Source organism: Cherax quadricarinatus, chromosome 52 (genome assembly GCF_038502225.1).
Source record: "Cherax quadricarinatus isolate ZL_2023a chromosome 52, ASM3850222v1, whole genome shotgun sequence".
NCBI lineage: Eukaryota > Metazoa > Arthropoda > Malacostraca > Decapoda > Parastacidae > Cherax > Cherax quadricarinatus.
In genome coordinates this window covers 21,328,691-21,343,690 of record NC_091343.1, presented here as the reverse complement: position 1 = coordinate 21,343,690, position 15,000 = coordinate 21,328,691, and the positions used below count along the sequence as shown (strand labels likewise).

Here is a 15,000-nt window from a genome sequence, read left to right as displayed (position 1 = left end):
CTTCAACCAAGAAGTTGTGCTTCCTTCAGTCAAGAAGTTGTGCTTCCTTCAGCCAAGAAGTTGTGCTTCCTTCAACCAAGAAGTTGTGCTTCCTTCAGCCAAGAAGTTGTGCTTCCTTCAGCCAAGAAGTTGTGCTTCCTTCAACCAAGAAGTTTTCCCTGGCTTCACCTCACTTCTTGCAACCTTCTTCCTGAACGTAATTTTCTTGAAGTTCAACAAACCGGTTTGTTGAACCTAACTGAGATGCTCTTAATTTTGTCAGTCATATTTTTTGTTATACCAGTCACTTTTCCCCTCGTTTTTTTATATATGTTTTTCGACATCTGGAATGCTTAGTTTTACTCTGGCCTCAATCAAAGGCTGTAGTTCCCGTTTTTCCCCTTGGAAACCCTCAAAAAAAATAGCTATCGAATTTTTCCTACGATTTCGAGGAAATATTGTGTGTGTGTGTGTGTGTGTGAGTGTGTGTGTGTGTGTGTGTACTCACCTATTTGTACTCACCTATTTGTGGTTGCAGGGGTCGAGTCACAGCTCCTGGCCCCGCCTCTTCGCTGATTGCTACTAGGTTCTCTCTCTCCTTGCCCCATGAGCTCTATCATACCTCGCCTTAAAACTATGTATGGTTCCTGCCTCCACTACATCACTTTCTAGGCTATTCCATGGCCTGACTACTCTATGACTGAAGAAATACTTCCTAACATCCCTTTGATTCATCTGAGTCTTCAACTTCCAATTGTGACCTCTTGTGTCTGTGTCCCATCTCTGGAACATCCCGTCTTTGTCCACCTCGTCTATTCCGCGCAGTATTTTATATGTCGTTATCATGTCTCCCTGACCCTCCTGTCCTCCAGTGTCGTCAGGCCGATTTCCCTCAACCTTTCTTCATAGGACAATCCCGTAGCTCTGGGACTAGTCTTGTTGCAAACCTTTGCACTTTCTCTAATTTCTTGACGTGCTTGACTAGGTGTGGATTCCAAACTGGTGCTGCATACTCCAGTATGGGCCTGACGTAGATGGTATATAGAGTCTTAAACGAATCCTTACTGAGGTATCGGAACGCTATCCGTAGGTTTGTCAGGCGCCCGTATGCTGCAGCAGTTATCTGATTGATGTGCGCCTCAGGAGATATGCTCGGTGTTATACTCACCCCCAGATCTTTTTCCTTGAGTGAGGTTTGCAGTCTTTGGCCATCTAAACTATATTGTGTCTGCGGTCTTCTTTGCCCTTCCCCAGTCTTTATGACTTTGCATTTGGCAGGGTTAAATTCAAGGAGCCAGTTGCTGGACCAGGCTTGTAGCCTGTCCAGGTCTCTTTGTAGTCCTGGCTGATCCTCGTCCGATTTGATTCTTCTCATTAACTTCACATCATCTGCAAACAAGGACACTTCTGAGTCTATCCCTTCCGTTATGTCGTTCACATATACCAAGAACAGCACAGGTCCTAGGACTGACCCCTGTGGAACCCCGCTTGTCACAGGCGCCCACTCTGACACCTCGTCGCGTACCATGACTTGTTGTTGCCTCTCTGTCAGATATTCTCTGATCCATTGCAGTGCCTTTCCTGTTATGTGTGCCTGGTCCTCTAGCTTTTGCAGTAACCTCTTGTGAGGAACTGTGTCGAAGGCCTTCTTGCAGTCCAAAAATATGCAGTCGATCCACCCCTCTCTCTTGTCTTACTTCTGTCACCTTGTCACAAAACTCTAGTAGGTTTGTGACACAGGATTTCCTTCCCTGAAACCGTGCTGGTTGTCAATTATACACTTGTTTCTTTCCAGGTGCCCCACCACTCTCCTCCTGATGATCTTCTCCATGACCTTGCATACTATACACGTTAGTGATACAGGTCTGTAGTTTAGTGCCTCATGTCTGTCTCCCTTTTAAAATTGGGACTACATTTGCCATTTTCCATACCTCAGGGAGTTGCCCAGTTTCAAATGATGTGTTGAAGATCTTTGTTAATGGCTCACACAATATTTCTGCCCCTCTTTAAGGACCCATGGAGAGATGTTGTCTGGTCCCACCGCCTTTGAGGTGTCAAGTTCGCATAGCAGCTTCTTCACCTCCTCCTTGGTTATATGTACTTCATCCAGCACTTGCTGGTGTGCCCCCTGTTCTGATTTCTTGGAGTCCTACTGGTTTCCACTGTAAATACCTCTTTAAATCTTGTGTTGAGCTCCTGACAAAGCCTCGGTCGTTTCTTGTGAATTCCCATCACCCTTCCTCAGTCTGATTACCTGGTCCTTGACTGTTGTTTTCCTCCTGATGTGGCTGTACAACAGCTTCGGGTCAGTCTTTACTTTTGATGCTATGTCATTTTCATATTGTCTCTGAGCCTCCCTCCTTATCTGTGCATATTCGTTTCTGGCTCTTCGGCTGATTTCTTTATTTTCCTGAGTTCTCTGTCTTCTGTACCTTTTCCATTCTCTAGTACACCTAGTTTTTGCCTCCCTACACCTTTGGGTGAACAAAGGACTCGTTCTGTTCTTCCCATTATTTCTGTTTCCCTTGGGAACAAACCTCTCCTCTGCCTCCTTGCATTTTGTTGCTACATAGTCCATCATTTCTTGTGTGTGTGTGTGTGTGTGTGTGTGTGTGTGTGTGTGTGTGTGTGTGTGTGTGTGTGTGTGTGTGTGTGTGTGTGTGTGTCTGTGTGTGTGTTAGCGTGTGTGTGTGTATTAGTGCGTGTGTGTGTGTATTCTGTTTATTTCTGTATGTGTGTGGGTGCACATACATGTGTGAACGTGTGTGTCCGTGTGAGTATATGTGCGTTCCTACCAAATGCGTATCGATACTAAGCGTGTATTCAAATCCTCATCTCTTATGTACATATGTGTGACCACAAAGTACATTCTTCCATTAGTTGTGAATCAATAACAAGGGAAGTTGATGTACACTTTGAGCCCCGTGGTTGATGTCCACCCCGAGCTTGCTGCTGCTGCTGCTGCTGCTGCAGCAGCAGCAGCAGCAGCAGCAGCAGCAGCAGCAGCAGCAGCAGCAGCAGCAGCAGCAGCAGCAGCAGCAGCAGCAGCAGCAGCAGCAGCAGCAGCAGCAGCAGCAACAGCAGTAGTAGCAGAGCAGCAGCAGCAGCAGCAGCGAGCAGCAGCAGCAGCAGCAGTGTAGCGCAGCAAGAACAGCGAGCAGTAGTAGCGTCAGCAATGTAACAGGCAGCAACAGCAGTAGGTCAGCAGATAGCACAGCGCGTATCAGCAGCAGAGTCACAGTAGTACAGCAGCAACTTGCAGCACCAGCTGCATTATGCACATATATATATATATATATATATATATATATATATATTATATATATATATATATATATATATATATATATATATATATATATATATATATATATATATATATATATATATATATATGCATGTATGTAACTCACTGCTTCGGTCGATGCACTTTGTAATACATGGAAGAAATACGCAAAGCATTATTTGAATTTATTCACTCACACCATCTATCTATCTGCCTATCTATCTATCTAAGTGGGAGTAGTTATGAGCCCCTGAACGGGAACAAATTCTAAGTGTTAAACTCTGTGTCAAATCCCATACTCACTTCAGGGAAATAAACTCATCTCTATTTTAACTCGAAATTGAAAGAAAATAAGTGCAATTCTTGCATCTAGTTTTTTATTAAAGAATGATATTTTTTTTTTTGAGTGTGTGAGTGTGTGTGTGTGTGTGTGTGTGTGTGTGTGTGTGTGTGTGTGTGTGTGTGTGTGTGTGTGTGTGTGTGTGTGTGTGTTTGAAAAATTATCGAGAAAATTATTCATTTTTTTCACTGCTTTTATTCATGGTTTCTTGCTCGTAAAGTACTGTCCTTTGTCCCCTCTGCAGTTTTTGCCTCTGAATTTCTTCCTTTGAAGTTCTAGCCTTTATTTTCTTGCATTCCTCTCTCTCTTTCTCTCTCTCTCTCTCTCTCTCTCTCTCTCTCTCTCTCTCTCTCTCTCTCTCTCTCTCTCTCTCTCTCTCTCTCTCTCTCTCTCTCTCTCTCCTTTCTCTCTCTCTCTCTCATTTTCTTTTACACAGGGTTTTACAACATTAGCTTAATGTTCCTAACTTTATTTACAACTTAAGAGTTCTCTCTCTCTCTCTCTCTCTCTCTCTCTCTCTCTCTCTCTCTCTCTCTCTCTCTCTCTCTCTCTCTCTCTCTCTCTCTCTCTTTTACACGGGGTTTGATAGATTAAGGATTCCTAACTTAATTGACAAGCTATTTACAGGTTAAGGATTCCTAACTTTATTGGCAAGCTAAGAGCTGTTACCTACATCAGCTCATTTGAAAGCATTTTTATTGTTATGAGACATACAAGTAGGGAACAGGATGAAGTTGGAGCCATCTGTGGCCAGCATTTTCATTTGATCAACTGACTTTATCTCGTTGACATCATTATGCTGTACGAATGTGTTCCATACTCGAGTCATCCTGGGTATATATGATCTCAGATGGAGTGATGTTCTGGAGAAGGGTACAGCCAGAGTGAAGTTGCTGCTTTCTGCCCGTCTTGTGGCATAAAAGCTTGTTTCACGCTGTCCTCGAAGTGGATCCAAGTGTGGTACTTTGACAATATTGGCCTTGTACATAACAGTAAGGCCACCCACATCCCTCCTGTGTTGAAGGCTCTGCTGAAATGACAGATCTATCCAGGATGGGTCCAGGCGAGAGATGAGACGTCTTGCTCTGTTCTCTACTCTGTCAAGCAGTCGCAGATGAGAGGGAGGGGGGGTAAGCAAACCAAGAAAGTGGAGCATACTCAAGGTGTGAGCGTACTTGTGCCTCGTACAGAATCTTGCAACCCCTACTGTCAAGCAGATGCGAGATACGGCATTTCTCTCTAAATTACCGTTTCTGTCTTTACAGATTGCGACACAACACTTGGTGACCAACTGCAATTTCGCGCTGTTGTTGAGGGTAAGTAGAGTGCTTTAGCGCTCTCTGGCGCTGTTGTGAGGTTAAGCTAATTGCGTTTGCGTTGTTGATGAAAATAAGCTGCCCGCATTCGCGGTATTTTCTCGCGCTGGCGTCGCGACTAAATTGTGTAGCTGTGAATTGTGGTTTTTGGGCCTTGTAAGGCGATGTACGAATCACTTCCGGTCCACCTAATATGCAAATCACTTCCTGTTTGCAGAATATGCAAGTAGTTTCATGTCCATTTAACATGCAAGTAGCTTCCGGTCCACCCAATATGCAAATCACTTCCTGTATGCAGAATATGCAAGTTGTTTCAGGTCCATTTAACATGCAAGTAACTTCCGGTCCACCTAATATGCAAATCACTTCCTGTTTGCAGAATATGCAAGTAGTTTCATGTCCATTTAACATGCAAGTAACTTCCGGTCCACCTAATATGCAAATCACTTCCTGTTTGCAGAATATGCAAGTAGTTTCCGGTCCATTTAACATGCAAGTAACTTCCGGTCCACCTAATAAGCCAATCCCCCCAAGTGCATTGATATGCAAGTCATTTCCGGTCGTCCTAAAATGCAAATCACTTCCGGTTCACGTAGACATCACCTACTCTAAATTATTGTTCCTTTGCAGAACAATCCTTAAATGTGACAGCGTTTCGCCCTTCGTAAAGCTTTATGGTGACTTGATAAAGCACTAATCCAGTAGAAGCCCCAAAAGCGACTTTAATCCACATTGCTTTAAAAATTTTGTGTCTGCTACATCAGGTCTTTTTTTTTTCAAAATACTGTTATTAATAACGTAGTATAATTCAGTACAAAATAATAGTTAAGATATATAATTAAAAGATTTTTAAAATATTATGTAGGCCTAGAAGTTGCTGGTTGCCAAGGTGACCCCATATCAGTTCAAGCTTCAGGGCCACGAAAATGTAGGTTCGCCACTGGATAAAGTTCTAAAGTGAGCGAAATGTAGCTTTTAATGAAGTCTTTCCCTGTTTACATGTCTTTCGTTAATTTCTGCAACAGTTTCGTTTTCTGTGGTGACTTAAAGATACGCAAACAGAGAAAACCAAGTTGTTTAGCAACGTTTTGCCCACTATGAAGGCGAAACGTACTCTGCAAAGCCTTTTAATTTTGCTTCTTAAAATGCTAATTAAAAAGTTTTACTCTCTACAGCTTTTTAAATTTGCTACTTAAATTTTTAATTAAAAAGGCTTTAGTCCGTAAAGCCTTTTACTGTTAATTACCTCCGTTGTCACATATGTGAAAGTTATCTTTGTTCCGGGAACGTCAAGTCTGTATGCGACTGCCGAAGCTTACTGTATGGATGAAACGTTTCGGAAATAAAGATGTCTATTGAACACGTGTCTTACTCATCTGGAGATAAATTGCATAAAATACCCACACGATAGATAAATAGTCACAAATTTAGTACAATGTGACCTTTAATTGACTACGTCAATTAAAGGTCACATGTGTGACGAAACTGTGTGGACGAAATGTAGTCAGTATAAGATCGTATTTTACTCCATTTGTGTTTATTTGTTCGCCGTCTTATTTATCTACTTGTCGGTATTGTACACCATTATTATAACGATAGCACTTACGAGCATCCCCGCTCGTGAGTGCTATCGTTATGCCATCACGAGCATCCCCGCTCGTGAGTACTATCGTTATGCCATCACGAGCATCCCCGCTGGTCAGAGATCGCGCAACGATGAGCCATCGGAGGATCGACCGCCCTCCATTTCGATTTCCCTTCAGTAAAACACAATAAAATTCGCTACTAACGTAATTAGAACGTCTGTATAAATTATACCCAGCTTTCGTTGGTCTAATCTGTGAATATATTTAACACTTGCCTGCATGTGTAGTCACAAATTCTCTCGAAACAAAAAAAAATCATATATAATTTTGTTTTTATCGACAGGGTTCAAATTCTCATTCATACGTTCTCCGCCTGGCTGATTTGGAAGATTAATTTCTATTGCAAGTGTCACAGTATGATTGATCATGCCCATTGCGGCTTTTATTTACAGGCTGATGCGTCCTTGTTTCTAGAGCGTCCGTTTAGCTGATTTGGCGGCGGACGTAAAATGAGTTTCAATTCCAAGTCATTGTGTCAGTGAAGCGTTTCAACTCCCCTCTAGTGGAGAATATATTAAAAAGAAAAGGTTACAATACCGTTGCCGGAACAGTTCGCCAGAAACTCGAACTTACAAGAGGAACTTAATGACGACGCTTCGGTCCGTTCTGGACATTATCAAGTCACGGACAAGCACGGACCGACACGTTATCACAAGATGCAGATCTCTAGCGAACTTCCCTCAAGTGTTCTCGGTCACTAAATCAGTAAATTTACAGGATCCAAATGTCGGTACTAGAGTCCATAGTTCAGGTGAGACACAAACTGTTGACCAATCTTTCTCTGGATGACAACGTTTAGCGCTATGCAAAGCTTTGTAGCGTCTATAAAACTCTTTACAGGGCGAAACATTGTTCAAATTATAAATTGGTTTTGCAACGTTTGTCTTTACCGTTGTCATCTGTATCCTGTAAAAAATATTGTTTCATTCTATGGAACAATACTCTTCTCCAGACTGAGGGACTGACCACCTCAAAACTTTAAGGGTGATGGACTGATTACATCGTCTTCAAGTATCTTCTGCTTCTATCAACTTTTCTGTACTCGACTGAAGAAGCCTACTGTGTAGGCGAAACGTTTCGAAATAAAGATACCTAACTGTTGCATATGTGTCTTACCTAACAACAAAAAATATTATACATTAAAATGATGCGAAATGTATGTATAAGAAGCAAATCATTAATTTTCACGATTCATTGTCCCACTACACACGCAAGTAAGCAACTCACATAAGTTCATATCCTAAAACTTTCAGTATAAACAATATTACTAATGAACTCTGACCGTCTGAGACTCTAATCTTTGTCAAGTTAAGAGGCTCCAATAATTCCCAAGTCGATATAAATGCTAATAAGATATATGGGAAGGGGGCATCTTTCGTGAGGCCTTATCATCCTTATATCATCCTTTAAGCTGTGGCTTAAGTGAGCTTCTGATACTGTTGACATAGTTACATAGATAACACAAGACTTCCAAGTCCCCACCTAGACTGTCTGCTGAGGACTTCCAACTTCTGTCTAGGTTAAGGATTGTCATCTGTTATCTAGATTCCCGTAGGTACAAAGAAAATAACATACAAATTTATAGATGTTTGTTTACGTAATGAAAACACAAACGTTTACAAATTTATATTCGCTCCTGTTTACATAGTACAAGTTCATAAGTGGAGACAATGTTGCTTACAATTCTCAAGTGAGACAGTGGATAACAACAGTACTTCCCGGTACGACGCTGTTAATTATATGTCAGTGGAATTCAAATTAAGATTCCTCTAGCCTGATGGACTGAACATTTCCTTTCAAGAATGAAGAATTGGTCACGTCTTCCGCCATCTCCAACAGATCCATCAAGTCTAAGGGACAGATTACCTCAAACTAACTTATATCCTCCAACACTTACAGAAATAATCTCTCTATTAGACTGATTAAAACCACTGACTGGCAAAACTTCACATAAAGATACCCAGGTGCTGCACATGTGTCGTATTCATCTCCATGCAGCTGTTAAACTGAAATATCAATTAAGGTTAAACATAATTAATGCACACATGCATATGATCAAGGTACATTTGTCAGGCCTCAGCTTTAATTGTGCTTCCCAGCTGAAATAGTGCTAATTAAGGAAATAAATAATGAAAATCACATTTAACGGAAAGCAGTTTGGAGGCAAGAACGACTTGGCGAGTTGTATAGTGGCGCAACAGAGTCACGGAGGTAGAGAAGTGAGTATAATAGAATCAGGGAGGTAGAAAGGTGAGTAAAACAGAATCAGGGAGGTAGAAGGGTGAGTATAATAGAATTAGGGAGGTAGAAAGGTGAGTATAATAGAACCAGGAAGGTAGACAGGTGAGTATAATAGAATCAGGGAGGTAGACAGGTGAGTATAATAGAATCAGAAAGGTAGACAGTGAGTATAATAGAATCAGGAAGGTAGACAGGTGAGTATAATAGAATCAGGGAGGTAGAAAGGTGAGTATAATAGAATCAGGGAGGTAGATCGGTGAATATAATAGAATCAGGGAGGCAGAGAGGTGAGTATAATAGAATCAGGGAGGTAGATTGGTGAATATAATAGAATCAGGGAGGTAGAAGGTTGAGTATAATAGAATCAGGGTGGTAGAAAGGTGAGTATAATAGAATCAGGGAAGTAGAAAGGTGAGTATAACAGACTCAGGGAGGTAGAAAAGTGGGTAAAACAGAATCAAGGAGGTAGAAAGGTGAGTATAACAGAATCAGGGAGGTGGAAAGATGAGTATAACAGACTCAGGGAGGTAGAAAAGTGGGTAAAACAGAGTCAGGGAGGTAGAAAGGTGAGTATAACAGAATCAGGGAGGTGGAAAGGTGAGTAAATTAGAACAAGGGGGATAATATGGTAGACGTAACAAACCCAGGAGGGTAGAATAGTGGGTATAACGGGATCAGTGAGATAGAATAATGTGTGACACAGAATTAAGAAAGAAGCAGGGTAGATGCAACAGACCCATCTACCTGTTACACTCACCTTCTGAGTACAGGAAAGCACCAAACCGTACGGGGTCATACAACGCTTGAGGAAAGGGAAGTGATCAATTTTGATCTTAGGAAATGAAGGAGTACCTCTCTTTCTTCAAATCAAGAGCCCTTCAACGGCATCAGGACACACTCTCTAGAAGGGAAGAACATCAGAAGACAGTCGTAACAGCATCAAAGAGATGTCCTGATGTGTGTAATAGCATTTGGGAGAAGGCTTGATGGTTGTAAAATCATAGCTGGGAGCGCTGTAATGAATGTAATTGAGAAGGTGCAGCCTATTTTACAGCACCTGGGAGGAGGGGTAAACAGGTGTCACAGCATAAGGGAGAGTGTAGCAACGAGAGTGTAATTACATCAAGAGGAGGGTTGAAGGGAGATAACAGCATCACAGAGGCGCCTAGAGAGGTACTGAGTGACCTGGTCAGCAGAACAACATCAATGAAAGCACTGATGCCCTCACTGATGCCCTTGTGGTGAAGAGGATCTTTATCAAATAGGTAGTGGAGGGGAGGTGTGAGTGGTGAAACAGCAAAAGGAGGCTGTGTAATGAAAATAACAGGTGCTGAGAGATAGGAGAAAATAGGTAGTGTAACAGCATTAGAAAGGTGTTTATCAAGTATAATAGCAGAAAACATGTGGTCTAGCCACTGTAACAACAACTAGGAAGAGGTATAAATGTTGTAACAGCATAGTGAGGCAGTGTAATGAGGGTAGCAGCACGAGTGAGGAAGTGTAATGAGGGTAGCAGCAGGAGTGAGGCAGTGTAATGAGTATCACAGCAGCATGGAGGCCGGAGGCTGGTCGCAACACCTTTAGGGAGGCACTCTGGCTAGAATAACCAGATGAGAGAGGCAGTGTGTTGGAGGTAACAGCATCAGGGATGCTGCTGAAGGTCACCAGACGTGTGTTGAGACCCTCTGCAGGTAGCACTATGATCGTGCTTTATAGACGGATTACCCCTCAAGGAAGGTTCCTTGATGTTGGTGAGGGGCTCTTGATTTAGGGAATTGGATCTGTGCTCCAGTTCCCCGAATTAAGCCTGAATGCCTTCCACATCCCCCCCCCCAGGCGCTGTATAATCCTCCGGGTTTAGCGCTTCCCCTTGATTATAATAATAATATAGACGGATTAACCACCTCGTCTCCGCTATCTGCTACAGTCTTTGCTCGCTGAATCAAACACACATACAAACACACACACACACACACACACACACACACACACACACACACACACACACACACACACACACACACACACACACATATATATATACATCAATACAACACTGCGACTAGCCGAGGATTCGAACCCATGAAGTTCTGGCCCTGCCTAGTGGTGAACGAAAAATCACATGACGCCTTAACCCACTAAACCACACAATATTGCAAGAACCAAGCACCCAGCCAAACTAGGTGTGTTACTCTTGGTCCGAGGACATACGGTGGTGTGGGTGCCTCTAAGCTAATTTCATTCTTTTCCCCGTTTGATGTACTAGCCTCCACAAGCAGTATATATATTATTGTGACCAGGGCAGTGCCGAAACTACATGAGTTCGAATCCTCGGCTAGTCGCAGTGTTGTTATTGATTCAATACCACTCGTTCGTGGTTACAATAATATATATATATATATATATATATATATATATATATATATATATATATATATATATATATATATATATATATATATATATATATATATATATATATATATATATTTAACCTACATGGAGACAGTAACTCAGAAAATTAATTGATCTGTATATTTCGACCCCTGCTGGTCTCCTCTTCATGTTTTCCTGCCATTTTCTCAGGCGCTATGTAACTCCTACAGAAGCAGTCCTCTGTAAATATAACAATAATAATAATACCAACAATAATAATAGTAATAATACACTACCAATGCAATTTTCCTGAGTTGCATTTCACGCCTAAGCCATGGAGATTGCAGAACACATAAAGGCTGCTATAGCGGTAGTAAAGCAACTGTATTCGATATTACAGAATTCATGAACAGGTGGGCCACACAGGTATCCGCAATAACTACCGGTGAATCTGCACCGTATGTGTAACTGCTAAAATTTACACGTATTTTGTCTTAACGGTACACAAGCTACAAAACCAAATAACAGAAATTTACAAAATATAAAATCACCTCAAGGTGTCGTTCAATCTTCCACGTACTTCATGACACAAGCCACACACACACACACATACTGTGTGTTTCTCCCTTAACACACACACTGTGTGCCTTCTCGTCCTCCCCACCCCCTCGTCCACACACTCCACGACACAAGTCGCACCCAGTGTGGCACACATGAGAGATAGTATGAGTCAACTCCGGGTGTTTGTGAGGTCGTATGAATACTAAACACCGGGCCTTCCAAAGCTGGATAATCACCGTTGCATGCTGATTTAGGGCCCCGGCTGATCTTGCTCAAACGCAAGTAACGAAAGCATAAGTTGTGGAGAGGCAGATATATGTATATATATATATATATATATATATATATATATATATATATATATATATATATATATATATATATATATATATATATATATATATATATATATATATATATATATATATATATATATATATATATATATATATATATATATATATATATATATATATATATATATATATATATATATATATATATATATATATATATATATATATATATATATATTTACGATTTTGGCTTAACTAGCAATGCTCTTCTTACCGAATAAGGCAAGCGAAACTTTGTGCATGCAATAATTTCGCAAAAATCTTCTAAACCTAACGAGAAAATATATTTCATTATGTTTGTTTATTATTAAATTATTGTAAACTTATCTAAAATATATTTAGTTGGATTAGCCAAAATTAAATTGCGATTGTTATAATAAGGTTAGGTAAGTTTTCTAAGGTTCTTTTGGTACAAAATTATAAATTTTTACATTAACATAAATGAAAAAAAAAATATATCTTTAAACGTATAAGAGAAAATTTTAGTAAGGACTTAGTTGTAAATAAGTTCTTGCTAATTGACCAGTTTTATATATATACGTTGAAATTACATTGTGCTTTAGATAAATTAATATTAGGAATTGCAGCATTTTCTCCATTTCCCCTTGGAGCAAATTTCGCAGTTTTCCTCGTTCCACCTCTGACTTTTCCTCCTATTAATCCTCGCCTCCACCTATCATCTTCTTCCTCATTCCTTCCCTTCGTCCTGCCTTTCCTCTTCTTCCATCTCTCGTACCACCACCAGTCTTGTAAAATTGTCTAATACACCGTGAAACAGTATAGAGCTCAGCAGCTTTGTGTGGAGCGTCAGCAATGTGATGCTGGAGTTAAGTCCTCTCTTCCTCGCTGCCAGACGATAGTACCTGTCCTTAGAAAGCAGTGAAGAAGGGAACATTATTAAGTACCTGTTCTTAGAAAGCAATGAGGAAGGGACCCTCATTAAGTACCTGTCCTTAGAAAGCACTGAGGAAGGGACCCTCATTAAGTACCTGTTCTTAGAAAGCACTGAGGAAGGGACCCTCATTAAGTACCTGTCCTTAGAAAGCACTGAGGAACGGACCCTCATTAAGTACCTGTCCTTAGACAGCAGTAATGAAGGGAACCTCATTAAGCACCTGAGAAAGCAGGCAGGGAGGGAGCCTCATTAAGCACCTGAGAAAGCAGGCAGGGAGGGAGCCTGATTAAAGACCTGTCCTTAGGAAGGAGCGAGGGGGGCATGAAACCTGAATGGGTACCTTTCCTAAGGAAGGAGCAAGGTAGGGAATCTAATTAGATACCTGCCCACAGAAAGTAGCGAGGGAGGGAACAGGACTTCTAAGTTAGGTACCAGTTCTTAGGAATCAGTGAAACAGGAACCTGAATTCTACCGTGGATCCTGTTCCCTAAAGGTAGTAAACGAGGCGTCCTGAATTCTAGAAAGGTCATTGTCAATAGGGACAAATACCTAATTCTACCTAAGATCCTGCCCCTAAGTACTAGGCAAGGGAAGAATAGACCTATCCTTATTTCTAGGTAGGTACGTCGGGTTCCTAAACGGAATCGAGAAAAAATACCTAGCTTCTAGGTAGGTACCTGTCCTTAGACAGGGCCCTTCTGACCTTTCGCTAGCGAGTTTAACCTCTCCCCAGTCGTATGCAAATCTTGATTGCTTTGTCCAGGGCTTTATCTCATGGGAGATGTTAGTGCCTTCAAGATGGCGTTGTTAGTATGTGATCTGAATTTTGTGCCATATATTATGTATATGTATGTATGTATGTATGTATGTATGTATGTATGTATGTATGTATGTATGTATGTATGTATGTATATATGCATGAATGTATGTATATTTGTATGTATGTATGTATCGAATTATGATTTATTATTGTAATGCATTTTGTATGTTACAGAATACAAGTATAATCTACTGATAAAGTGCTTATTTTATGCAGTAAGTGAATGATTTATTGGTGTATTTCGTGCTTTAGTCAGTCCATGTATGATCTATTGAAGAACACTGTGTATTATACAGAATATACATAATTTAATGCATTACACGATTTATACATAAATGATCTGTTTATACAATACATAAATGGTTCATTAGTATAATTTATGATTTATACAGTTCGTGTATTATCAGTTGATTAAGTCTGCTGTTATACAATACATTCATGATATATTGTCTCCTTTATCTTACTGTATCTTGCATCAGACTGTATAGACATTCAATACAATCAAATTATTGTTTTTATTTTAATAATAATAATAATAATAATAATAATAATAATAATAATAATAATAATAATAATATAATTATTAATTATTATTATTATTATTATTATTATTATTATTATTATTATTATTATTCATACAAGGGGAATCGCCTGATAAGTGGGAAGCAATCACGTTTGATCCGAGGTAAGAGGAGGATAGCTCCAATTCCTTAGATTAAGATCCCTTCAAGGAGGGGAAAGAAAAGGTCACTCCTCTATCAGGGTGCCATTCCCAGATACAGTAGTGCCATTTATTACCCATGGCACTCCTCTCTCTTCCGTGATGATTTCCCCTTTCATTCCTCCCTCTTCCCTCCTACATGTATCCGGACATGGTACTGACCCTCCCATATCCATATCCGGACACGTGATAGACCCTTCCATCTCCGTATCCGGACACCGTATAGACCCTCCCGTATCCGGACACCGTATCTGGATTGTGCTGTTGCAGAATATGTTTTTCTTTCATTCTTTCTTTCTTTCGTTCGTTCTTTTTTCTTTTTCTTCTTCTTTCTCTTCATCTTCTCCTTTATATTATTATTGTTATTATTATTATTGTTATTATTATTATTATTATTATTATTATTATTATTTTATCATTATCATTATTTTATTATTATTTTATTATTATTATTATTATTATT

The 15,000-nt window shown here is 40.2% G+C and overlaps 1 protein-coding gene across 3 annotated transcripts in view; it reads left to right on the top strand.

The window, feature by feature from the left end:
• The window catches only part of LOC128696882 (DE-cadherin-like), a 497,484-nt gene that overhangs the window by 187,048 nt on the left and 295,436 nt on the right, over nt 1-15,000 (top strand). For all 3 annotated transcript variants that reach the window (XR_011393438.1, XM_070096117.1, XM_070096116.1), the window contains exon 2: nt 4,871-4,921. Coding sequence is in view for 2 of the 3 variants with exons in the window: in XM_070096117.1 (XP_069952218.1) it covers nt 4,871-4,921 (51 nt within the window). In the remaining variant the exon portion in view is untranslated. The remainder of the gene's footprint in view (nt 1-4,870; nt 4,922-15,000) is intronic.